The sequence below is a fragment of the Myxocyprinus asiaticus genome, chromosome 18 (genome assembly GCF_019703515.2).
Source record: "Myxocyprinus asiaticus isolate MX2 ecotype Aquarium Trade chromosome 18, UBuf_Myxa_2, whole genome shotgun sequence".
NCBI lineage: Eukaryota > Metazoa > Chordata > Actinopteri > Cypriniformes > Catostomidae > Myxocyprinus > Myxocyprinus asiaticus.
Genome location: NC_059361.1, coordinates 23,720,734 through 23,747,374, shown reverse-complemented (window position 1 = coordinate 23,747,374; position 26,641 = coordinate 23,720,734). Strand labels below are relative to the sequence as shown.

At 38.5% G+C, this 26,641-nt stretch overlaps 1 protein-coding gene across 7 annotated transcripts in view; it reads left to right on the top strand.

Moving 5' to 3' along the window:
• The window catches only part of LOC127455951 (rho family-interacting cell polarization regulator 1-like), a 137,043-nt gene extending 111,703 nt beyond the window's left edge, over window positions 1-25,340 (top strand). For 5 of the 7 annotated variants that reach the window (XM_051724157.1, XM_051724152.1, XM_051724156.1 and 2 more), the window contains 9 exons: window positions 2,993-3,129; window positions 3,419-3,575; window positions 5,306-5,441; window positions 5,673-5,834; window positions 6,413-6,571; window positions 14,623-14,819; window positions 16,160-16,243; window positions 16,504-16,594; window positions 23,827-25,339. In XM_051724157.1, the coding sequence (XP_051580117.1) occupies window positions 2,993-3,129; window positions 3,419-3,575; window positions 5,306-5,441; window positions 5,673-5,834; window positions 6,413-6,571; window positions 14,623-14,819; window positions 16,160-16,243; window positions 16,504-16,594; window positions 23,827-23,924 (1,221 nt within the window). In that variant the 3' untranslated portion in view covers window positions 23,925-25,339. Of the gene's footprint in view, window positions 1-2,992; window positions 3,130-3,418; window positions 3,576-5,305; window positions 5,442-5,672; window positions 5,835-6,412; window positions 6,572-14,622; window positions 14,820-16,159; window positions 16,244-16,503; window positions 16,595-23,826 lie in introns of all 7 variants that reach the window. The other 2 variants (XM_051724155.1, XM_051724151.1) reach the window with 1 other exon arrangement.
• The last annotated feature ends 1,301 nt before the right edge of the window (window positions 25,341-26,641 follow it).

Genomic DNA, 26,641 nt, shown 5'->3' with positions numbered 1-26,641 from the left:
AATCTCTTGAATTATATTTTTTGATTAATCTAATCTGATTACATTTGGATTACCTCTGACCTAACTTGTTTGTTAGGTTATGTCATATTCGTTGGATTTCATGTCACATGCATTTGAGCATGCATTTTACTGCTATACATCAGCGGTGTTTAGTTGCTTGCATAATTATTCCGCATGAGGAGGCATGGTCTAATCGTTTGAGTAGTGCTTTTGGCTCAAATTTAGAAGCATGGAATGCAAATGTATTTTGCATGGTGTAAAAATAAGAAGGGAGTTGCATGTTTTCCCCTGTGGTGCTGATAGAGCTCTAGGCCCTCCATCAATAACAGAATTGAATATGTTTGAATTTAACAGGTATTTCTTATGAAAGACTTTCTAGAATTATTGACAGGTGCCCAGAGGTGCATTAAACAAACGTGATCTTACTCCCGCAATTTCTGCATTACAAACGCCATCCATGTGTGCCAGCAGATCAGACCAGTTATATTTTGTGAATCAACTTCACAAAAAAGGTCTCAAAGTTATCACAAAAGCAAAAGTGCAAATCTTTTTCCTATTTTTTTTAATAAATTTGCGAAACTAAAATTAACTTTACCACACTAATGCGATCAGTTTGGCATTTACGTATGGTTTACTTTGTGACTATGAAATTACGTGTATTTGTGCATTTTGAAGCCTTTGATGGACAAAACCCTTCCAAAGACATAGCGAAACAAGGTTATATGACACACAGAGTGATACTTCCAATAATAATCTAAATGTGTTCATCGGGAGTTGGTTATATATGCAATGTAAAGTTGAGAAAACATGCAAGCATGCCTCCAAATGCTTTAGATTTGACGTGGAATCGTTTGCAGTAGACAGGATATTATGTTTTAGAAGGCAGAGTTTACATTGCACAGTAATGTTTTTGTCCTGTGTCTCCTAAAATGTGGTAAAATGCTGAGTGAGACCGTCTTCAGTGTAATTATAGCCACCTGGCTAGTAGCTAGTATCAGGTCTTTGTGTGCAATTTCCCTGTATTATCCTGTAGCTCAATACCGGGTGCCCACTGAAGCTAAGCAAGGATTGAGCCTGGCCAGTACCTGGATGGGAGACCTCCTGGGGAAAACTAAGGTTGCTGCTGGAAGAGGTGTTAGGGAGGCCAGCAGGGGGTGCTCACCCTGCACTCTGTGTGATTCCTAATGCCCCAGTATAGTGACCGGGACACTACTGTAAAAAGGCACCGTCCTTCCGATGATACGTAAAACCGAGGTCCTGACTCTCTGTGGTCATTAAAAATCACAGGGCACTTCTCGTAAAAGAGTAGGGGTGTAACCCTGGTGTCCTGGCCAAATTCCCCCCATTGGCCCTTCTCAGTCATGGCCTCCTAATAAGCCCCATCCATAAATTTGCTCTATAACTCTACTCTCTCCTCTCCACCAATAGCTGGTGTGTGGTGAGCGTACTGGTGCACTATGGCTGCCGTCGCATCATCCAGGTGGATACTGCACACTGTGGAGGTTGAGGAGAGTGCCCTGTTCACTGTGTAAAGCGCTTTGAGTGTAGTGTCCGAAAAAGTGCTATATAAATGCAACATTCATTCATATATTTCTGACTACCTCACCGATGGTGTACAGCTCACACATTGAACATAATTGCTTCAAAGGATCTAGTGGATGCCATCTCTAAGGGTACACAATAGTTCAACTGCAAAATGTGCAGCAATATGGAACAAAGCCCATCGCTCTACTGTTGCTGCTGATGCAGTGGAGTCCATTGCATAAAACTTGACTCAGTTTTTCCTTGTGTGACTCAGTGGAACTCTACTGTTTTATAATAATCTGCTCTTTTAGAATATATTTGCTGTTCAAATGATAATATCTTGCACCTCATCTTTGGAATAGGCGATGGATAGATTATTTCATTCATGTAATGTTTAATGCACTTTTTAAAAATGTCGTAAGGAGCTCTGTTTGTTAGTAATAAAGAATGGAATACATTTTCTTCCTCTGTACTTTTATGTCAAAACGATTAGGCTATCCTACTCAAATGCATGTCACATCAAATAAAATAGAATTAGGCTGAAAATAATCCAAACATAATTGGTTTAGATTACCCCTCAAATCTATGAGATTACATTACTGATTGCATTTTTTTTTCATGTAATTTGTAATCAGTGCCTGATTACAATTCACAAGTAATCTGCCCAGCACTGTGTGTAGGTCACTGCCTTTGATCAACATTTATGAGGTGGAAAATGTCAAGTAGGTTGAAAGCAGAGGCAACATTACATTAGCTTCTGTCCTTTTCAGTGGGGCTTCACAGACATAGGGTGATGCTCTTCCTGGCTGAATGAGATGTTAAATTCCCACCAGGCATTGGGTGTTCCACTTTTACATATCCATGACTCATGACAACCATCAAAGTCTCAGATCCAGTTTTGGACCCAGAGATAGAAGATTAAGTCTTTGCCTGTAGAACAATAGAATTAATCTAAGATTGTTTTTCTTGTTTCACTGTTTCATTCTGTCTATAGAGGGCAGGTCTTCCTGACACAAGTTAGCTTTGTCATAGACTAAACAAAATGTTCAGTGTCTATCACCATCTTTTTCCAGGACTGGCCATTAGAATGTTCCAATTTCTATTCCATGTTAATTTAAGCTCTATTGACAGCATCTGGGGCATGCTGGAGATGACCACAGAAAAAAAATATCAAATCATACCTCAATTTGTAAAAAAAAAAACCAAAGATTGTGTTTGCAGTAAAATGCTCTTACAATGCAAGTGTCCTCGAACATTAAGCATCCAATTCTGGTGTTTCCTTCAGTTTAATATGCATACAAATTTAGTTTTTAAAAACATTGACTACATTTTTCACATTTCACTTTAACATCAGCAGTTTGTCACTTGTTATTATTAGTGAAAGTAGAGGGAGATTAATAGTTGTAAGTTTGTTTGAATGTTGATGGTTTTATTGACCTCGTTTGTGCGTTTACATGTGTATGTGAAGGTACGGAGTTGCAGTCGTTCGTCCAGTGTCAGTTTGACAGTTGAGACTGCTCTTGGAAGCTTTGACTTCCTCAATACAGCAGACCTGGAAGAGGAAGAAGATGAGGAGGATGGCGAGAGACAAAGTGTGACAGACAGGTCAGAATGTGAAAAATGTCTCACCTTTCTGCTCTCTTGTTGTATGTTATTGTTGAAAAAAGAGAAAACATTTTTAAGCAAGGTTTTTCCTCAAAGCACATCTCTTTATAATGTTATGGTACTCTACTGCCACCTAGTGCTTAAATTTAGAAGGACAGCTGTTTAAAAACTTCAGTTTGAGTAAATGATTTTAAAACTTTTGAAAGTATTGTATGACTTACTACCATTTCCCTCCGCCTCTTATCTGACATGTGTTTGGCTTCATATGTGTGTGTTGTAATGGATACAGCACTGAGGTGCGGCCTGCGGCTGTGGAGAGTGCAGGGGAGGATGAGGGTTGTGAGGTGGGATGTTGGGACACTTCCTCTGATCCTCTCAGCACAGGGTGCCCAGCTCTAGATCACACCCTACTGGTTCATCTGAAGAACTGCAGCTCTCAGCTACTGGTCAGTTACTTCATAAGGATGTTTGGTTTCACATATCCTGTGACCAGAAGTATAAAAATAAATAAATTTAAAACAAAAGAAGAATGAAAAGTTTTTATGAAAAGTCATTTGGTACATTGATTATATCTATGGTAATACCATGGTTCTTTGATATTTAACTTGGTACTGAATGTTTACTATAGTCATGTGCAATGGTATGTACATGATACTCCAAGGTACTTTAAAGAATATCACAGTTCTACCTCAAAAAACATGGTGTTATTATGTCCAAACAACCATAGTATTATCATGGTACATTTTGATAATTTTTTGTTAAAGGTAATTGTTTCTAAATTAAATGGGCTTTGTAAACTTGATGTCTGCACATTTATTTGCTCTCCATCATGTTGTCTCCAGTAGAATTTTTGCTGTTTTCCATTTTCATAGTTTTCAAAGCCCCAATAATTTCTTGGGGATAACTGGTAAATATTTAAAGGAATAGTTCACCCAAAAATGAAAATACTAACCCTCATGCCATCCCAGATGTGTATGACTTTCTTTCTTCTACTGAACACAAAGATTTTTAGAAAAATATTTCAGCTCTGTAGGTCCATACAATGCAAGTGAATGGTGGCCAAAATTTTAATGGTCCAAAAAGCATATAAAGGCAGCATAAAAGTAATCCATACGACTCCAGTGGTTAAATCCATGTCTTCTGAGGTGATATGATAGGTGTGGGAGAGAAACAGATCAATAGTTAAGTCCTCTTTTACTGTAAATTCTCCTCCCTGCCCAGTAGGTGTCGATATGCACAAAGAATGTGAATTGCCAAAGGACAAAATAAGCAGAATGTGAAAGTGAAAGTGAAGATTTATAGTAAAAAGTACTTAAATATTGATCTGTTTCGCAAGTACGCAAACTCAGACGCGAGCGCTTGGCCAATGCATGGTCCCATTATACATACATTACGTGCGCTCTTACATTGCTCTGGTGGTTACAAACCTCATACCACCAGAGGGCAATAGATTTTTTTAGGTGTGACCACAAAACCGGTGGTGCGTCTGAAACCAGGAAAATGCTGCCTTCGGAGGCAGGATGAAAATAAGGTGCTTTTTAAACTGTTCGGAGACCAGTTCCTTAAGAGTTCCATTCATTCAAAACAGCTGTCAGTTAAGCCATTAACTGATTAAGCAGCAAGTCAGCTGCCTATGTTTTCGGATGCAGCCCCGATGTGGTAGATGAGTTGATAGTTGAGGAGTGGGGAGAGACACGGAGAAAAAACAAGTTCGTTTGAATGGACTGGGGACAAAAAGTCGTATGTATTTAAAAAAAGTTTCAACTGAAATTGCTGCCTGAGTCCGCCATGACAGTTGTTGATTGAAAGAAGAAAATCCACTCTAGCGCCCCTTGCTGCAACGCAACGACATGTGAAATCGAGCTTGCATAGCAAGGTTTGTCTGCGTTCACGTACTTGTATGTGTATGAGTATATTTGGGACTTTATGGATTAATTTATGCTGCCTATATGTGCTTTTGGAGCTTCAAAGTTTTGGTCTCCATTCACTTGCATTGTATGAACCTACAGAGCTGAGATTTGCTTTTAAAAATCTTTGTGTTCTGCAGAAGTAAATAAGTCACACATCTGGGATGGCATAAGGGTGAGTAAATGATGACAGAATTTTCATTTTTGGGTAAATTATTTCTTTAACAGTGCATTTTTATTTATGCACTGTATGTTGTTTTTGTAAACAGAGGTTAGGCACATTTGGGCCTCTGCGCTGCGGGGAGATGTATGCTCTGGACCGTCTCCTCAGGGAGGCTAGAGTCCTCGAGCTCATACGATGGGTTGTCAAGGACTCAAGGGGCGGAGTCAGACAACCAGAGGAGGGTAGGTCTCACAAGATTTGTTTTAGAGGAGATTTTATTTAGTTTTATAGTAGACTTTATATTACTTTAGTGTTATCTGCTGTATATATTTGCAGGATTTTACTGTAGTGTTATTTGTGTCTCAGTCTCCTCATTATACTGCATTTTTCAAACATGTTAGATTATAAATTGTAATGCTTGGAAAATAATATATTTTTTTATTATATATAATTTTTTTCTTTCATTCTCTTAGTTGTTCCTCAATTAGATCAGTGCCAAGGGGCTGTGTTGCTATGGCGGCAGTGCACGGATGGCTACAGTGTGTACAGCACCTCCACAGAGGCTTTCTTACAGGCGCTCAGCAATGCTTACACCAGCAAACTCCCAGAGAGAGGAGCCGGCTTTGCAGACACAGGTATGTGTGTGGGCGTCAGGTAATTTCTATATTGTGATGTCCCCACAAGAATATTAAAACCTGAAATAACCTACACTGTGACGACCAGCACACGGTCCCTACAAGGAAAATGGCTTAAACATATTAATGTTTTCATTCAAATCTGAATATGCATAAGGGTTTGTATGAGGGTTATGTTTAGGGGTAGTTGATTAAGGAATAGGAAATATAAATACCTCAGTATAAAAACATTAATGGAAAGTCAATGGGAAGTCCCTACCATGACAGAAAAAGAATAAAGAGTCCTGTATGTTTTAATGCTTAAGCAAGCATTGCAGATGAGTTATTGGGAAATTGGTTTATAAATTAAAATAGCTGTTCAGTCCTTTAATCAACATAAAAATGTAACTTCCAGTATTTCATCACTCAGGAGTATTGATTGCTAATAATTGTTTCTAATGATCCCTGGTGCAATCAAAGGTGTCTACATTCCAACTAGTCATATTAAATTATCTTTTGACCCTTAGTAAATTAGACTGATGTCTGTTAGGAGATTTCATAAAGTGGTGACACTGAACCTGTGTGTGTGTGTGTGATAGTGTTTCTGCGTCTGGTGGAACGGGTCCTGGAGAGAAAGCTGCCAAGGCGTGGTGGAGGTGCGGCCAAAGAAATGCTCACGCTCTTCCAGTTTTGGAGCTACCTGGAAGCAGAGGGAGTGAATGAATTGGACACACACATGACCGAGCTTGCTGAAGAAGGTGTGTTTGAGTATTGGCATTTGTGTGTGCCAGAGTTTGAGAGAGAGAGGATGATCAGAAATTATTGAAAAATGGATCACACCTCACTCATTAGCAGTGTTTATTCATAGAGCTGTTCAGCTTATAGTCCAAAAACCCGGAAGAGAATTCACCATGGGTTCCCTCAGGATTTTCGTACGGCTTTTTATAATGGGGTTTTCAACTTAGGAGTAAAATAAGGTCTGTGGTAAACATTACTTGACGATACGTGAATGTTTTATTCTACAGCACAAATTACACAGTCATACCTCAAACGTGAATTTTGAAGCCATATTGAATTTCATATATTAAAAAAAATAAAATAAACACATAGTGGCTTCAAAATTTGTGTTTGAGGTATGACTGTGTGTCATTTATGCTATAGAAAAAAACATCCACGTATCGTCAAGTAATGTTTACCACAGACCTTATTTTTCTCATTAATTCCAAAACCCCATTATAAAAACCCCTTGGAAAATCCCGAGGGAACCCATGCCGAATTAGACTTCCATGTTCACCTACAAATTGTCGTCACGGCTGAACACCTCTATGTTGGTGCCCGTATTTCAGGTGTAAGCAGCATAGCTAAAGTGTAGCCAATGTAAATTTTCACACAGAGTTTTGCTTTAGTCATAGTTTTAGTCTTTTGACAAAAATGTCCTTTAAAAGTAGTCAGTATTTCTTCCTGATATTCATTTTTATATTCAGTTTTACTCTGACTAAAATGGCATATACTTTGTCAACAAAAATAATATATTTTAGTTGATGATAACGTGTCTAACTGCAACAGACCAAACTTTATTCAAATATTCAAACATTTTCTTAATTTAAACATATATTAAACATATAAAAGAGAGGCTACACACAAAAAAACTGTATAACTGTCCTTGTTTTGAAAACCTGAGCTCCTGAAATATAACATATAATGAAAATGCTGAAGCATTAGCTACTGTTTAGAAGTTAGTCTACTGTATCCTGAATTCTTCATGCTTAGTTTAAAGACTTATATTCATTTTCCGTGTTTAACCCGTTTAGAATATGGCATTGCACGTAGCGTGTTTTTTACAGAAACAGCGTATACACAAGGCAAGTTATGCATAAACGCAATATTTAGTGCGTAATTTGGTTCAAGTTTACCTGTTCACTCGCTTCATTGTCTGTAAATTGTACTATTTCATGTATGTTGTGGATATAGTGATTAATCTCATGTATAAATAGGATGCGTTTGAATAGCGGTTTATTTTGACGGTGTTCAGCATGTTCAACTCACACAGCTCAAGCAGGAAAATCCCCAACGTATTGGATTATTGGACTAGATGAATCCATATCTTATATTTTCTTCTATAAACAGAAGTTTCTGTAGCTGAAGCATAGCTGCAAGTAGAGTTTCAGCACTGAACTTATTATAGCATTTACATTTTTTACATTTACATTTAGTCAGTTAGCGGATACTTTTATCCAAAGAGATGTACGAATGAGGAACATAAGCAGTTTTGTCAACAAGTCAACAATATTTGCAATATTATCACACTGCCAATTTAGTAGAGAGGCTAGAGCAAAGGAAGGAAACAAAGAGAGAATAATATATATATATATATATATATATATATATATATATATAATACATAATTTTTATATTTAATATAATAGTCTTTTTTTTTCAGCTCTGGACTGAGCTGAAAGTACAGAGAGATTGCACTATAAACACATTTTTCAACACAACATTTTGTGATTTAGGTTTTTATGAAGCAGCATAAATATTGGAGTAAACTACTCATCCACTTTTTGAAATAAGACTTCTGTTGTGTGTGATGCAAGTTATACGCAGTGGCAGGCACACAAACAGTACTATATTTTCAAATATAAATCTGACAGAATCCAGGTCATTTAAGCAGTTTATAGCCTACATTTACAGGTTTGGGTTTCATTCCATGCTGATTAATTACAATTTGGATGTAAATGTGATCCCATAACTCATGTAAATTAGATTTTACAACAATCAAGTTCTCTCAGATTAACAATTTTTATTGATTCACATATATGAACAAAGTAAAACAAAACATTTATACACAGAATCAATCTTAACCCCCACTATTATCCCTCCCCTTCCCAATCCCACCCTGACCCCAACAACATCACAGTGGTCTCAAATGATATAGACACACACACGCACAAAAAAATAAATAGATAAACAAATATAATAATAATAATCACATATCCATAAATGACAGATACCCGCCCCATTTCTCCACGAACATGTTGTACCTCCCCATTCTTCTAAATGCCCCTTCTTCAAAGGCCGCCACCCTTCCCATCTCCAAGCACCACTCCTGAAAAGAGGGTGCTCCAGCCAACCTCCAGCTCTTAAAATAATCTGCCTGGCGATCATGACATTGGTTAAGACCCAACTCTTTATGTCTACTTTTAATGTCGATGACCGCCCCATCGCCCAAGATACAGAGCCTGGGGAAAAATGATACCCGAGTGCCTAACACATCTCACACCAGACTATGAACCTTTAACCAAAACTTCTGTATCTCAACACACCCCCAAAAGACTTGGGTTATATCTCCGTCAATATCTCTGTCCTCTGATTGGCATCGCCAGCATGTGGGTGTGTCTTTAAGACCAAGCCTATTCAATATAGAGGGGGTCCAATAGAACGGATGTAAAATCTTGAATTGTAGAAGGCGCACCCTTGCGTCTCTAGAATCCTAGCCCATTCTCCCTCCTCCAATTCCAAGTTTAAATCTTTCTCCCATAATCTCTTCAGAGTGGTTGAGGCTCCGTCCCCCAGACTCTGATTAACAAGGAGTAAATACACCGATGCTAATGACCTTTTCCAAAAGCAGTAATCACCTCTTCTAGAGTATCTGCTGCTTTAGGGGGGTGTATGTTATTCCCAAAAATAGTACAGAGCAAGTGGCGCAGCCGTAGATACCTAAAAAAACTGAGATCTGGGGATCCCAAAATGTTGAACCATATTTTCAAAGGATCTCAATACACTACTCTCATTTAGGTCACAGAGTGTATTAACCCCCCTCGCAATCCACTCTGACCAACAGATAGGGGACTTATTAATGCATAGTTTGGGGTTTAGCCATAAGCTCGAGGCAACATTTAGATGAATATCTGAATTAAACACTCTGGACACTTTTGTCCATACCGAGTGCAAATGTGAAATAACGGGGTGTGATTTAACTTCTCTGGTTAGATTTATAGAAATGCTTTGCAATGGCAAAATAGGGGCAAGGACTTCCTGTTCAATACAAAACCAGGGAGGGGCTTTTTCACGTAGAAGCAACCAATGAGCCAAATGTCTGAGACCGAACGCATAATAATAAAACAAAATCTTGGGTAGGCCTAGCCCACCTTTGTCAATCGGCCTATGCAGTTTTCTGAAATGTAATCTGGGTGCTTACCATTCCAAATGAGACTTCACCATGCTATCAAATTGCTTGAAATAAGAGAGGGGAACATCTATAGGGAGTGCCTGTAGCAGGTAGTTGAATTTTGGAATACAGTTCATTTTAATAACATTAACCTTCCCAATCATCAATAAATGTAATGAAGCCTACCTGCCCACATCGCTCGAACCTTTTAATTAAAGGGTCAAAATGAACTCTAACTAAATCAGACAAATTTGCTCTAAATAAAATACCCAAATACTTAATGCCCTGTTTGGGCCACTGGAAGGCGGCCGGCTTGAAAGCTGTTACCGGGCAGTACACTGTCAGAGTCAAAGCTTCGGATTTAGACCAATTCACTTTGTAACCTGAGAACTTGGAAAAGGAATTAATAATTCTGTGGAGGCATAGATCTAGTAGGGTCAGAGACGAATAATAAAATATAATCTGCATAAAGCAGAAGCTTATGTGCCACACCTCCCACCACCACCCCTGGAAAATCATCCACCTTCTTATCGCAGCTGCTAATGGTTCCAGGGCAAGACAGAACAATAATGGGGAAAGAGTGCAACCCTGCCGGGTGCCACTATCTCGAGTAAAATAATCTGAAATTAATCCATTTGTTTGTACCGCTGCTACAGGGTGTCTTTAAAGTAACTTGATCCAACCAATAAACGTACTCCCAAACCTATACATTTCCAAAATCTTAAAAAGATAATCCCATTCTACCATATCAAACACCTTTTCGGCATCAAGTGAGATGGCAGCGATCGGAGTCTGATCATTCGCCACTGACCACATGATATTGATGAAACGCCTAATGTTACCAGAAGAGCTACGACCCCGAATAAACCCCACTTGATCTATATGTATGAGAGATGTCATAACTTTACTTAATCGGTTAGCCAAAATTTTTGACAACATTTTTACATCTAGCTGGATCAGGAAAATTGGACGGTAACTCTTACACTCGCTTGGATCTTTGTTCTTTTTAAGAATCAGACTGATCCGGGCTTGCGTCATGGTTGGTGGAAGCTTTCCATTCTTTAATGATTCCGTATAAACTTCTAACAAAAGTGGAGCCAATTCTGTAGCAAACCATCTGGCCCCGGAGCCTTGCCTGTAGGTATGTCCTTAATAACCTCGTCAAGTTCCTCCAAGGTTATCTCAGAATCAAGAGTATTTTTTTGCTCAGTCATCAATTTAGGGAGTTCTAATGGTTCCACAAAGTTTCTAATAGCTTCACCAGTAGATGAAGATGTGGAACTATAAAGACCAAGATAGAATTCTTTAAAGGCATTATTAATATCAATGGCCGAGGTAAAGATTTCACCACCAGCAGATTTCACTGAGGGAATGGTAGAAAAAGACTCTCTCTGCTTTATATATCTAGCCAAAAGCTTCCCAGATTTGTCCCCGACTCAAAATATGACTGTCTTGCCCTGAATAACCACTTTCTGTGAAAAGTATTATATCTGTATTTCAATTGGGTCAATTCTCTGAGGCCATTAGACAACATTCTATGCTTCAGCTCTGCCTCGGCACTTTTAATATTCCCTTCCAACTCCATGAGTTCTTGTGCTTTGGATTTTTTTGATGAATGAGGTATACTGTATGATCCGACCCCTAAGAACCACCTTAAGGTTACACAGAGGATACTGAGGACCAGTTGGTCTCCATATAGACATTGATTTCAGTCTTTAGCATTTGTTGGAAAACAGGATTTTGCAAAAGGTATACATTAAAGCGCCAGCTGTATGATTTATTTTTCTCCATATGTGGCACCACCTCTAAACTCACCAGGGTGTGATCTGAGTCTAAGATGTTTCCAATTGAGCAATCGACAACAGATGGAATGTGGGACTTAGAAATAATAAAAAAAATCTATTCTTGAATAAATCATATGGACTGATGAATAGAATGTATAGTCTCTACCAGATGGGTTCAAAAGGTGCCAGATATCTGCAAGACCAAGATTTCCACACATCCTGTGAAACGTCAGTGTTGCTCTAGGGGGCTTGCACACTTTTGCTTCACTATGATCAAGGACTGAGTCCAGCAAAAGATTAAAATCTCCTCCCAATATTATATCATGAGGGGTGCCAGCAGCTTGCAACATCCCTTCAGGACCTATAAAAAAAGCCCTGAACATCAATGTTAGGTGTATAAATATTATCCAAAACCAACCTTTGCTCCTGAATTTCTGCTAAAACAATAATGACTCTTCCTAATTTATCTTTCTGTTTGAGATATTTGAATTGTAGATGTTTACTTATCAATGTGATGACTCCCCTGCTCTTACTTGAGCCAGCACTAAAGAAAACATGTCCACCCCATATCTTCCCAAATTTTTCAGCTTCCTGTGAGGAAAGATTTCATATTTCTTATGCTTATGAAAAGAAATAACCTTCCTTCTTTTTATGGAGTGCCCCAACCCATTCACACTCCACGTGGAGAAAGATAACCCACTCATATTAACATTTGACATACTAGAAAAAATTAATTGTGCATCAAAAACAAGATTACAAAGACCACATTTCAACATCAGTGCAAAAATCAAACCCCGACCTCCTCCCCCTGAACAAACAAACAGAAAAAAGAAAAACGTGCGCATTAACCCTGCACACAACAGCCCCAACCGTCGTCAGTCCCTCTAAACTCAAAAGGTCCATGTACGCCTACGAGAGCCTTCGAGACAACTTTGCCATCAGATTGCTCAAGTCCGGTGCTTCTGCACAACTGTTGTGAGACAAAATTATATTACAGAAAATACTTTGTAAAACAAACCTCAGCCAGTAGGTAGAATAAACACAAAGAACGTGTAGTTCATTCACAGAACTGTCTCGAAGGTGTGTTCGTCCACAAAACACATTCCCACACACACAAAAAAAATAAATAAATAAAAATAAATAAATAAAAAAAATAATATATATATACACACACACACACACACACACACACACACACACACATATATATATATATATATATATATATATATATATATATACATACATACATAAAATAATAAATATAATAAAAAAATAATAATAATAAAATATATAAGGCCGTTCAGTTTCCTTGGACAGTCAATGAATGTTCAGTGAGCTGGCTATTAATGAGTGCAGCAAGTGACGTAATCCTCCCAGTGTCCTGCAAAAATACTCCACAAAACAAACTCCAGCCAACAGGAGGCATAAGCCCAAGGAATGAGCAGTTTCATCCTCAACTGTGCCGAAGGAGTATTATTCCACTAAACAAACTCCAGCGGTTAGGCAGAGCCAGCACAAAAGGAAACAAAACAGGAGTTCCAGTTCCTCGGATGGCCAATAGTGTATTGAGTGAGTCAAATCACTCGGAGGCCACATAAAAAAAAAACAAAAAAAAAAACAACATGACTTCCTCATTCTGTCAACTTCATAAAAGATGTCGCTTGTTGTGGACATATAGATATTTTGCGGCCATCCTTAGCATCCATTCTCAATCTGGCCAGGAACTTCAGTGTAAAAGGGATCTTCCGTTGATGTAAGAGTTTCTTGAAAGAGTGTTATTACACAAAACAAACTCCAGCCACTACGCGGAACCAACACAAACAAAACAAAAAATGGCGCCCAGCTTCCTCAGACAGTCAAGTGAATGTTCAGTGAGTCAGGCCCACTAGACAGCAACATGAGAATCACCAAATGGCTTACTCACCCAATGTTTCTATGAAGGACAGTGCTTGTTTGGGACACACAAATACTTTGCGGCCATCCTTAGTATCTATTCTCAATTTGGCTGGAAACATCAGAGCAAAAACTTCTGTTGATGTAAGAGTTTTTTGCATTCGAAATGCAAGTCTGCAACAACTTTTGTCAGCATCACAGACATGCTCGCCAGTTGACGCTGAATTTCTCCCTCTGCGCCGTCCAAATTGAGTCCCTGGTCTGCGGGCCTGTCAGAGGTTTCAGCTTGAGCACGTAAGTGTCTTTTAATATCTCCAGAGCCCGAGGATTTTGAATTCTTTGTCATGTTGACTTCAAAGAACAAATATGTAGTAGGATGTGTTGAATCTCACCGAATTATACCACAAAAATAATTAAAAACTAGGAAAGCGCGCAGAGCTCGTGGTTTACAGGTCTGCTCCTCGCATGGCGTCACGTGACCTCCACAATCAAGTTCTCAAGTTGTCCACTCCATATAACAATTTTATAATTAATGGCCATTAATAAAGAAAATACTTAATATAGGAACCCAGAAAACACTTTATTTACTGTATAGAGCCGCAGATGTTACGCAGCAGAAACGCTGTCAGTGTGAAAGCATGATGTGAGCCACCTGTTATGCTTACGTGCTGCTTATGCATGTGGTGTGAAACAGGCCTAAGTGTGTATGTTATGTACCCTTCTATCTTTACATATGAAATGCAAATATTCATTAGCAAGAGTGATTGTGCAACACATTTGGAGCAGTTTCAACCTCTGCCATCCCCACACCCCCATTATCACCCACCACACACTTCGTTGGGCTTTCTTGATGAATCTTTCCATTCCTCCCCCACCTCATATTCTCTTTTCACTGTATCTGTTTCATCTATGTCTTCCATTAACCACACTCCTCTGTCTCTCTTCCCCCATTCTCCTGAAGTGTGGCTAGTTCAGTGCCTACAGTCTGGAGACCAGGATGTTCTGGTAAAGTCTCTGAAGAAACCTCCAGAGTGCAGTCTGAAGAGGGAGGGCTTACGGACAGTCAGTCTGCTACTGAGGGACCCAAGGGGGAAAGTGTGCAGTACAGCCAGCTCTCTGCTGCGTAGTCTAGCTGACCAAACCCGCCACAGGGAGAGGGTAAGATGTCACACTCTGGATCCTCCTTCAAACTTTGTGTTCTGTACACATTTGCAGTGAAAGTCTGAGTCACCCCCAAAATGCACTCTCAATCTCAGCCCTAAAATTCATGGGGACTGGGACAAAATCTTTTTGGGTGGGCCCGCTCTCCCCTAGTCACGAATGAGTAAGCTGTACTATAAAAGACTGTCCTGCCTAAAATAGGGATGCAAAGTACTCACCTTTTTTAAGCTAATTTGTCCAAATTGTTTGGTAAAATTTAAATGATTACTTATTAAAATCACTTGAAATGCGTACTTTAAGCTTTAACACTTAAAAAAAAAAAAAAAAACACTTAAAAAAGCTTTAAATACATCAAACCACTGAAAATATACACCTTTAACACCTTCTATGACTTTCTCACCTTTTTTATCTCTCATGAGTTTGCATCCCTGATATTGATATTTTAAACAAAAATGTAAAATAATTTGCTGTTTATATATTGAAACATTTTATATGTGTTATGTATATACATAACGGCACATTAAAGGTGTATACTGTCCATAATTTAGCTTTTTTCTTTTCCCCCTAAATTGATGATAATTTTTGCATCCATAATTCAGTTATTCATGGCCATTTTTAAAATAAAAATGAACTGAGTAACAGTGCTTTGCTATGCTCAAATACTCCAAATAGATGTCATGTGGGTAGCAGGTCATATGTTAACTCAGTTATTTTTTTTAATTGTTGAAAAAGTTTTACTCAAATAAATTGTGTATAAAATATTGACCGCTCACATATGGAGAGGGTCCCCTCATGGGGGCTACATGTCAGGATCACATGACCAGCCAAATACTACTCACTTAATCTCAATAACCGCCCTGTTATTGGCACTTTCATTCACTGAATAAATTAGTCGTGACTGACTGTGAATAGTGAATTTCTACAAAGGCATCTGAAACTGAAAGCTATTGCATTTGAATTATGCTGCATCCACACCCCTAGAGGTCAGTGTAAGTCCAAGACAACAGACAAAATGTTACTGAGTGCACTTTTAATGTTTTTGTGTTTCTGACATAAAAAATCCAATGATTTCAGAACTAGCCGTTTTTGCTGTTGTGTTTCCATAGATGTTCTTTTTCGATTAGATAGGAAGTTGGGAGTTCTGAAAGTTACAGTATGTTTTCATAGAACAACGAACTCTTTTATTTCATATGATCAAGGAAAAATTTATTTCTCATGATTTGAGCCATTTAAATGTGAATTTGTGAAGAAGCCTTTTCCTTTAATGCTTTGTTATTCAGAAAGGATTTTGAATTAATCCACTAAATAAGCTGTCTCCCATTACTGTTCTCTCTCAGGCTCTTGTGAGCTGTCTTGAACTGCTGGAGGATGAGAGCATTGAGACGCGAGTTTGTGGATGTAAAGCACTCGCCTGTCTGAAGGTCAGTCCCTGCATAACGTCTAAACCTTTCTCCCAAATAACCCGAACCACTCTTTTGGTTTCGTCCTCCGCTCCATAGCTCTTCAACCACATAGAATGTTTATTTCTAATAATATTTGTGCTTAAATGTAGCCTGGTAGTGCTGCTTAGATTCTGTACTTTATAATCTGAGTGAGAATCAGAATATATGCAGTATTACAACTCAATGCAATCTGAGAACTTCAAGGAAAGTGCCCTGCTGACTGTGTTTGTACATTACAGGCCAAAGAGAGCATTGAGCAGCTGGTGTATCTGTGCCGGACAGATAAGGAGGATGTGAGGGATGCTGCCAAACAAGCTCTGCTTGTGCTAGGTAAGCAGTGGAATAAATTTCTGGAAATGGACTTATGAAAGAGAGATCAGGAATAGTAGTAAAAGAATTGATCCTGTAGGGATTGAAGAGTTTGAGACACGAGAGCAAGTGCAATCTACAGGAACGCTTATCAATTGGGTTTGCTTCAGGACTAGGGTTGCAGCGGTATACCGGTTTCACGGTATACCACAGTATGAAAATGTATGGTTATCATACCATGTACATTTGCTTATTTACGGAATTGAGAAAAAAAATGCAACCGGACGGAGAATCTCACCTGCGCATGCATATCTCCTTTCCTCCTCGTCTGCCTGTCAGACTCGTCAACTTGCCCCACACACACACACACACACACACACACACACACACACACACACACATGCAGTGGAGAAAATGTCAGATAGAGGCGAGGTGAGGGGGTCTGACATAAGTGAGTGTGTGTGTGTGTGAGTTAAAGCAGTGTTTCTCAACTGGTGGGTCGCAGGTCTATTCGGACAGGGTCGTGGAAAGTAGGGAAAGAGCAATGCATGGTTCTCCCATTGAAGATATTTTGGTGGCCGCCCAAGTGATAGCCTATTTAGGACTGCCGAGGCAGATTTAATGATAATCTCGCAAACAGCTAAAGGCTTCTCATCTGCACTTTCACACAAGTGTAACGGAACCAGCTCGCGATCATGATATACTCTGCTCTCTGACGTGCGTGTGCAACAACCGGGCTTCCCTCGATATTGCGGAGCGCAAACCTCAAAACTGATGTGACCAATTTCAATTCTAGTGAGACTTTTCTTCTTTGTTATGGAGGAGGGAGCCCCGACATGCCAAACAGCACTGAGGAGGAAAAGAGCAACACTGTTCACGATTTTACATGAGTAAAAGTAACTGTTATATTTTGACAAAATGTTATAGTTTCATATGAAATAATCTATTAGACCTCATTTTATATCAACAGCGGCAGTTGTAGTTCAAGTTTCTAGATGTGTTTCAGCTAGTATTTATTTTTTCATAAATACTATAATTTGTTATTATTATTATTACTATTATTTAAGACTAGCTACACTGACCTAACCATGGTAATGAGGAGCCTTTCCTCCTGTGTAATATGTATGTTCTGTTTGAATTATGTTTGAAATTATGAAACAAATGGGATATTAATGGACTCGTATAAGTAAATATGCTCTTAAATTTTTAAAAAGGGGGAGAGAAAACTTCCTGTCGCTTTTGTTGTTGACATCAACAACAAAAATAATGTCACTTGATGCATGTCCTTGTACTTGAAATCCATGAACAAAACTATGCAACATAAAAAGGAAATGCGACCCAGGATACATTAAATACAGGTTAAGTTTTTACTATGGTGAGTCGCCACTTGATGTCCAATGTAAAATCTGGATCCTGAAGCAAAACCAGTTTAGAACCTCTGAGTTAAAGGTACAGACAGGAGCAGTCTGGCTGTGCTGTCGCGCACCTACAGTATATGTTCATTATTACATTACTTTAAAGCTCACACAGCTGATGTTATTTTTCATTTAGTAGTTAATTTAACATGTAAACTAACATGCTTTAGTTATATAACATGTTATAGTTACATGCTATTTTTTTTATCGTGTTTATAATTCGGTTTATTATTATAATTCTGTTAGCTTTCTTATTTATTCTATTTATTTTATTTTCAAAAGGGAGACTTTTTTTAAACATACTTCAATTTAAAAAAAAAATGGTTTCAAGTTTCATTTATAATAAAGTGTTTGTTCAACTAAAAAAAAGAAAACCCTTCTGTTTTCACTCATTTAAGGGTCATTGTAACTGATAATAATAATTGTGTAATACCGTACACAGTGATACCGTGAAATCGTGATATTTCCTGAGACTGTTATCGTACCGTGGAAATCTCATACCGTTGCAACCCTATTCAGGACCCAGATTTTACATTGGACATCAAGCGATGATCCAAACCTGTATCTAATGTAGTCTGGGTTGTATTTTCTTTGACCTTGCATAGTTTTATTCATGGTTTTCAAGTTACAACTATGCACAATTATATGGTTAGTTAGCATTGTCAGGCCTGCATCCCATTGTTGGGTCACGACAATAGTTGCACCCAAACCGCACACTTCCACGCTATTCTGTGTCATGTTGTAGTGTTAATAGCGTAAGTAGTATGTTAACAATGCAACAACATAAAGTGAACTAGGAGTACCCGGATGATGCATATCTTCAAAACAGAGTATGAAATGTTGGACATTTTATGCACTCAGCACTCGCGACTTGCCGTACGTAGTGGAAGGGGTGGAGTTACCTGGCAGCGATACTGGTCTGACAAAACAAAAATTGTAAATAATGGAGAATGTAGAAATTAGCAAAACTAAAGATAGCACCTTAGAAATGTGAGTTGAATGCTTTACCATTTGAAACGTCACTTCCGTCAGGTGTTAAATGGATCTCTCATAATTTACTCATCCTCATGCCATCCCAGATGTGTATGACTTTCTTTCTTCTGCAGGACACAAACAAAGATTTTTAGAAAAATATTTCAGCTCTTTATGTCCATTCAATGTAAGTGAATAGTGGTCAGAACTTTGAAGGTCCAAAAAGCATATAAAGGCAGCATAAACATAATCCATAAAACTCCAGTGGTTAAAACTGGATCTTCAGAAGCCATATGATAAGTGTGGGTTAGAGAAAGATAAATATTTAAGTCACCACTCTTTCACATCCTTCTTTTCTTTTTGGCGATTTGCATTCTTTGTGCATTGTGCCACCTACTGGGCAGGGAGGAGAATTTTTGGTTAAAAAAAAAAGGACTTAAATATTGATCTGTTTCTCACCCACAAAATTATATCGCTTCTGAAGATATTGATTAAACCACCTTCAAAGTCCTTGTCACCATTCACTTGCATACTTTGGACCTACAGAGCTGAGATATTCTTCTAAAAATCTTAATTTGTGTTCAGCAGAAGAAGTCATAAACATCTGGGATGAGGGGGAGTAACTGATGATAGAATTCATTTTTGAGTGAACTATCCTTTTAAACAGCAAATGCCTCTGTGTAGTAAAAAAAAAAAAAAAAAAAAAAAGTTAAGCATTTGGGACTGTACTACTCTTGGAAAATTCATAAACTACTTGGCTGAGTGCATGGTGTATATTGTAAGTGCATAGTCACTTAGGTTTTTGATTATTCGGACGTTCTGTTGGACATTTTAGTCGGAGGACCTGCGGTGCTGTACAAGCGCGCTAAAAGACGCAAACGTGGGAAGCGAGCCCATCGACACGTTGAGTCCTCACAAGATGGAATGTCTCGCCTTTTTGCACCTGGCAGTATGACCAGTACCGCCTTCTAACAGAATCAACTGAGCGATACTCATCGGAAACAATATGCTAATGTCTCAGTATATTCATCTACATGATCATACCAATTTAAAAACTATTAAATGCACACTAGTAAAAATGATCAAATGTACACTATACAGTTGTACAAGTGCACATCAGTGTGATCACACAATGACAGAGTGTTCCATAGTGTCCTCAAAGACATGGACAGATATCAATGCAATAATTTGACAAGAGGATTTGTATGTCAATCTGTATGTTATGAATATTTTGAGCCGGCACGCTGGTCAAGCTCCAACAGCGCGGGTTTCGAACCGCATTGCCAAGCATCCATCTAGCAAATCTCCGCTCTCTTCCTAGCAAAACGGATGAATTACTTCTCCTCACCTGCAAAAATAAGGACTTTGCAAATTCTGCTGCATTGTGCTTCACGGAAACCTGGCTGTGTGGAGCCATTCCGGACAGCGCATTACATCTGCCGGGCTTCCAGCTGTTCAGAGTGGATCACACCGCGGAGTTAACGGGGAAAACGAGAGGCAGTGGAACATGTTTTTACATCAATGAATGCTGGTGTACAGATGTAACAACGCTGAACTACAAGCCTGCTTTGACTGTACTGATTGGAGTGTTTTTGAAGCTGCAGCCACAGACCTGGACGAGCTCACAGATACCGTGACATCATATATCAGTTTCTGTGAGGACATGTGCATTGCTACTAGGAATTTATTTAAAATACAACAACAAACCATGGTTTACAGCAAAACTCAGGCAGCTTCATCAGGCCAAAGAGGATGCTTACAGAAGTGGGGATAAAATCTTATACAATCAGGCCAAATACAGACTGACAAAGGAGAGAGTGGCTAAAAGAAGCTATTCTGAAAAGCTGAAAAAACAGTTTACAGCTAACGACCCTGCATCAGTGTGGAGAGGCCTGGAAGACTTTACCAACTACAAGATACCATCCCCCAACACTGTAGGGAATCAACAACTGGCTAACGACCTGAATGTGTTTTACTGTAGATTTGAAAAGCTCAGTCACACAACCCATACCTGCTCCGACCTTCACAGCACACAAACATTTACACCTCCTGCCCTCTCCTGCTAGTCAACACGCATTTAAGATCTGTGAAGATGTTGTGTGCCGGGTCTTCCAGAAACAGAAGACAAGAAAAGCACAGGGCCCAGATGGTGTTTCGCTCACTTGTCTTAAATCCTGTTCTGACCAGCTGGCCCCCATCTTCACACAGATCTTCAACAGATCACTGGAGCAGTATGAAGTTCCCTGCTGCTTCAAATGCTCCACAATCATCTCCGTCCCAAAGAAACCCAAGATCAAAGGACTTAATGACTACAGACCTGTCGCTCTGACATCTGTGGTCATGAAGTCATTTGAGAGACTGGTGTTGGCCCACCTGAAGAACATCACTGAACCCTTTCTGGATCCCCTTCAATTTGCTTATAGAGCAAACAGATCTGTGGATGATGCAGTCAATATGGGACAACATTACATACTTCAACATAATTATAATTTTATAATTGTATTTATTTATAACACATTATACATTTTGCACATATACAGTGAAATTCTTTTTTTCACATATCCCAGCTAAGCTGGGGTCAGAGTGCAGGGTCAGCCATGAAACAGTGCCCCAGGAGCAGATAGGGTCAAGGGCCTTGCTCAAGGGCCCAACAGTGGCATCTTGGCAGTGCTGGGGCTTGAACCCCTGACCTTCTGATCAGTAACCCAGAGCCTTAACCGCTGAGCCACCACTGCCCCTGACAGTGACACACCATCAACCCCGCTCCTAAGGACTAAATTAACCCAGCTCTCTGTCAGTGGATCACCAGCTTTTTGACAGACAGGCAGCAGCTAGTGAGAATGGGGAAATTCACCTCCAGCACATGTACAATCAGCAATGGTGCCCCCCAGGGATGTGTGCTCTCCCCACTACTCTTCTCCCTCTACACAAATGACTGCACTGCCAAGGACCCCTCTGTTAAGCTTCTGAAGTTTGCAGATGACACCAAAGTCATCGGTCTCATCCAAGATGAAGATGAGTCTGCATACAGAAGGGAGGTTGAACAGGTGCAGTCAAAACAACCTGGAGATGAACACGCTTAAAATAGTGGAGATGATAGTGGACTTTAGAAGGAACACCCCACTCACCATTCTGAACAGCATTGTGGCAGCAGTGGAGTCATTCAGGTAGGGTTGCACCAGCTGTGTGTAAGGTCTCACTTAAGTTGGGATGTAAAGTTCACACTAAGGGCTTAGTAACTACTAGTTAGTTTGTAACTAAGTCAGTGCTTAATTTGGTTGCACCACCTGTTCTTAAGGCAAGACTTAACTAGTAGTTCGTAAGCTCTCCGTAAAGTAATGCATAGTCGCATAATATGACTACATTAATTGATCCAATAAGCAGCCTTCAAATTTGTACACAGAAGTATTAAAAAGACAGGCATTTCAGTTTTATCTCATTACAGTTGATGTTCAAACCATGTTTGCTCATGTAACTGCCAGCTGTAATAAATGATATCCCCATTAAAATACGATACGTAATAAAACAGGATTTAATTAATGGTATATTTAGCCTATGTAAATCACAATATTGAATGACTGTATCTAAAATGAATAAGGGACAGTAAATACACAATTACTTATACAACAGGCTGGAAAAACAGACATTTATTCATTTTAATATCTTATATATATGTATTGTATATGTTGAAACTTGACACCATACAGAGGAAAAGTGCATTGTTAGATCTGTTACTTGCTGAAGAAGCACGTTTTTTACATAGTTTTCTCTCTCATAAATGTAAACGAGTGTAAATGTCAACATCATAATGTATGTCGAAAGGATTGGAGCCTGTCACGCGAAACATGAGCTCATTGATGTCACAAAATATCAGTCTGCTTTTTTATTCCATCCATTTAGTTAATACGTAGGGTTACATCCTACCTAAGTTTTATGGTGCAACGCTCAAATATTTAGTGGTGCGTAAATTGTGACTTGGTGCCCATTTACGCCACAACTAGGCTAAGTTGTAACATACATATAGCTGGTGCAACCGGCCCCTGGGTACTACCATCTCACAGGACCTGAAGTGGGAGACCCACATTGACTCCATTTTGAAAAAGTCCCAGCAGAGGTTGTACTTCTTCACCAGTTGAGGAAGTTCAACCTGTACTTCTATAACTGTCTGGTTTGGTTCAGCTACCAAGTCAGACATCAGACTTCAAAGGATAGTACGGACTGCTGAGAGGATTATTGGTGCTTCCCTACATACCCTGCTAGAACTATACACATCCAGAGTGACGAAAAGGGCTGATAAAATCACTCTTGACCCCATTCACTCAGCACACTTCCTCTTCGAACTGTTGCCCTCTGGCCAGTGCTACAGAGCACTGAGCAACAAAACAGCCAGGCACAGGAACAGTTTTTGCCCCAAATACTTTCTTTTGGTCAATACAACCATGTGCAATATTCAATCCATCCATTCCTACTTATATTCATATTTCATTTATATTCTTTAACAAATCCTACCTCTTCTTCAATACATTACATAACCTGCACCTAAATATATATCTGTATATAAAATATTCTAACAACATTATTGCGCTATTGTATATTTCTCTCTTTTTTTTCTTTTTTTATCTGTTATATTGTATTTTTTTTTTTTTTTTATAAATTTTTTGTCACTATATGTATACATGTTTAAATGTATATGTTTTTATGTATGTATATACGTTGCATTCTCTTGCACTGGAAGCTTCTGTCACCATGACAAATTCCTTGTGTGTTTAAGCATATTTGGCATTATTTCTGATAGTGTATAGTGGGTCATTTGGAACAATGCTAATGTCTCTTATGTTCTGTATGATTACTTTGTTTCTTATGCAGGTGAGGAGGGGAAGATGGCCCATCGACACGTTGAGTCCTCACAAGATGGAATGTCTCGCCTTTTTGCACCTGGCAGTATGACCAGTACTGCCTTCTAACAGAATCAACTGAACGATACTCATCGGAAACAATATGCTAATGTCTCAGTATATTCATCTACATGATCATACCAATTTAAAAACTATTAAATGCACACTAATAAAAATGATCAAATGTACACTATACAGTTGTACAAGTGCACATCAGTGTGATCGCACAATGACAGAGTGTTCCATAGTGTCCTCAAAGACATGGACAGATATCAATACAATAATTTGACAAGGGGATTTGTATGTCAGTCTGTATGTTATGAATATTTTAAATATGGCCTAAGATAAACCACTGTTAAGTGAATAGTAAGATATAGAGAGTGGGTTTATTAAGAATGTTTTGCTGCCTTATGATTTCGCCCAAGTGTTCCCTTCACGATTCATGAAAGCTAGACCCTGATCAGAAATACAAGTGATGACTGTACTGATAGTGATGGGAGATAAAGTGTTTTCACTTTATTGAATAAAGTAGGCAGCTGCTTCCTGCGGAGTAAATAGAGAGCATAGCTGTCCACTTTGTCAAGAGTGTTTGTGTGTGTACATATTGAATGGAGAATGAATGTTGGTAGTTGGGGGTTTCACACCTCAGAAAGTAGGATGGGGATCCTGGAAAGTATTTTCCTTAATCCCAAACTTTTATAGGGACCTTGTTGCCATTAAAAGTGTAACAGTGCCATCATTCCAAACTGTCATATGCTTTATTGTTACAGAATATATATATATATATATATATATATATATATATATATATATATTCCGTGGGAAGTGTAAATGTTTTATGTTGTAATTTAGTTTAAATACTCAGTAGCAAATGCAGATTTGTTTCGATTCACCATGCACTTCTCAAGATTTAAACCATTGGCAATGATGTAATATCTGCTGTAAAAGTGGTGAGAAGCTGTTCTTTTTTATTCAGATTTGAAAATGCCATTATTAATTTGATTAAAAGAGTAAACTGTGGTGAATATTGCCTTTTGCAATAGTTTCAGACAACCTCTTCATGCATGTGATTTCTAGACTGCATTTTTGCCAGTGCTGCTTGACAGAAAGCTTCTCAGCTTAACCCATAGAGTGCTCATTTTACATAGCATTAATTTCTCACCTAATTTGTTTCAGACTTTAATGGACAAAGAATGCCTCCTCAGTGTACAAGTGCCTCAAATTAATATGGGGAGCATGAGAATGAGATACTTTATTTAAAACTCAAGATTGCAGTTTAGGATTACAAACTGCAGGACAGATTTACATATATTTTATTATTACCTACAGTTTGTGCAGCATTAATGAAGTGATCTACTTTTGATTTCTTTTTCTCTAAATATGTATTATGTCTGACAAGGATATTGCTGCCATCAACTGTAAAGAAAACTATTAAAATTATGAACATTAAACTTGCCTGTTTTATTTATAAACAAATGTGAAAGTTTGGATTTTGTTAAGTTCAAAGTTGAAACATGAATTTTCAGAAAAAAGGAAAAAAAAAGAATACACAAATATATGTGTGAATGTATGTATATGTATATAAAAGCATTTCCACATACATATACAATGGCGGCCAAAAGTTTGGAATAATGTACAGATTTTGCTCTAATGTAAAGAAATTGGTACTTTTATTCACCAAAGTGGCATTCAACTGATCACAATGTATTGTCAGGACATTAATAACGTGAAAAATTACTATTACAATTTGACTAGTAACTACTTCAAAGAGTTCTCATCAAAAAATCCTCCACATGCAGCAATGACAGCTTTGCAGATCCTTGGTATTCTAGCTGTCAGTTTGTCCAGATACTCAGGTGACATTTCACCCCACACTTCCTGTAGCACTTGCCATAGATGTGGCTGTCTTGTCGGCACTTCTCACGCACCTTACAGTCTAGCTGATCCCACAAAAGCTCAATGGGGTTAAGATCCATAACACAATTTTACAATTATCTGTTATCCAATGTCTGTGTTTCTTTGCCAATTCTAACCTTTTCTTTTTGTTTTTCTGTTTCAAAAGTGTCTCTTTCTTTGCAGTTCTTCCCATAAGGCCTGCACCCCTGAGTCTTCTCTTTACTGTTGTACATGAAACTGGTGTTGAGCGGGTAGAATTCAATGAAGCTGTCAGCTGAGGACATGTGAGGCGTCTATTTCTCAAACTAGAGACTCTGATGTACTTATCCTCTTGTTTAATTGTATCTGGGCTTCCACATCTCTTCCTGTCCTTGTTAGAGCCAGTTGTCCTTTGTCTTTGAAGACTGTAGTGTGGCAATTTCAAGCATTGTATAGCTTTCATTCCTCAAAACAATGATTGACTGATGAGTTTCTAGAGAAAGCTGTTTCTTATTTTGCCAATTTTTTTTTTTTTTTTTTAACCTAATATTGACCTTAACACATGCCAGTCTATTGGATACAGTGGCAACTCAAAAACAAACACAAAGTCAATGCTAAGCTTCATTTAACAAACCAAATAGCTTTCAGTTGTGTTTGATATAATGGCAAGTGATTTTCTAGTACCAATGTAGCATGATTACTCAATGATAAGGTGTTGGAGTGGTGGCTGCTGGAAATGGGGTCCGTCTATATTTGATCAAAAAGGACTTTTTTCAAATAGTGATAGTGCTATTTTTTTACATAAGTAATGTCCTGACTATATTTTGTGATCAGCTGAATGCCACTTTGGTGAATTAAAGTACCAAATTTCCTTAAGAAACAGCTAAATCTGTACATTATTCCAAACTTCT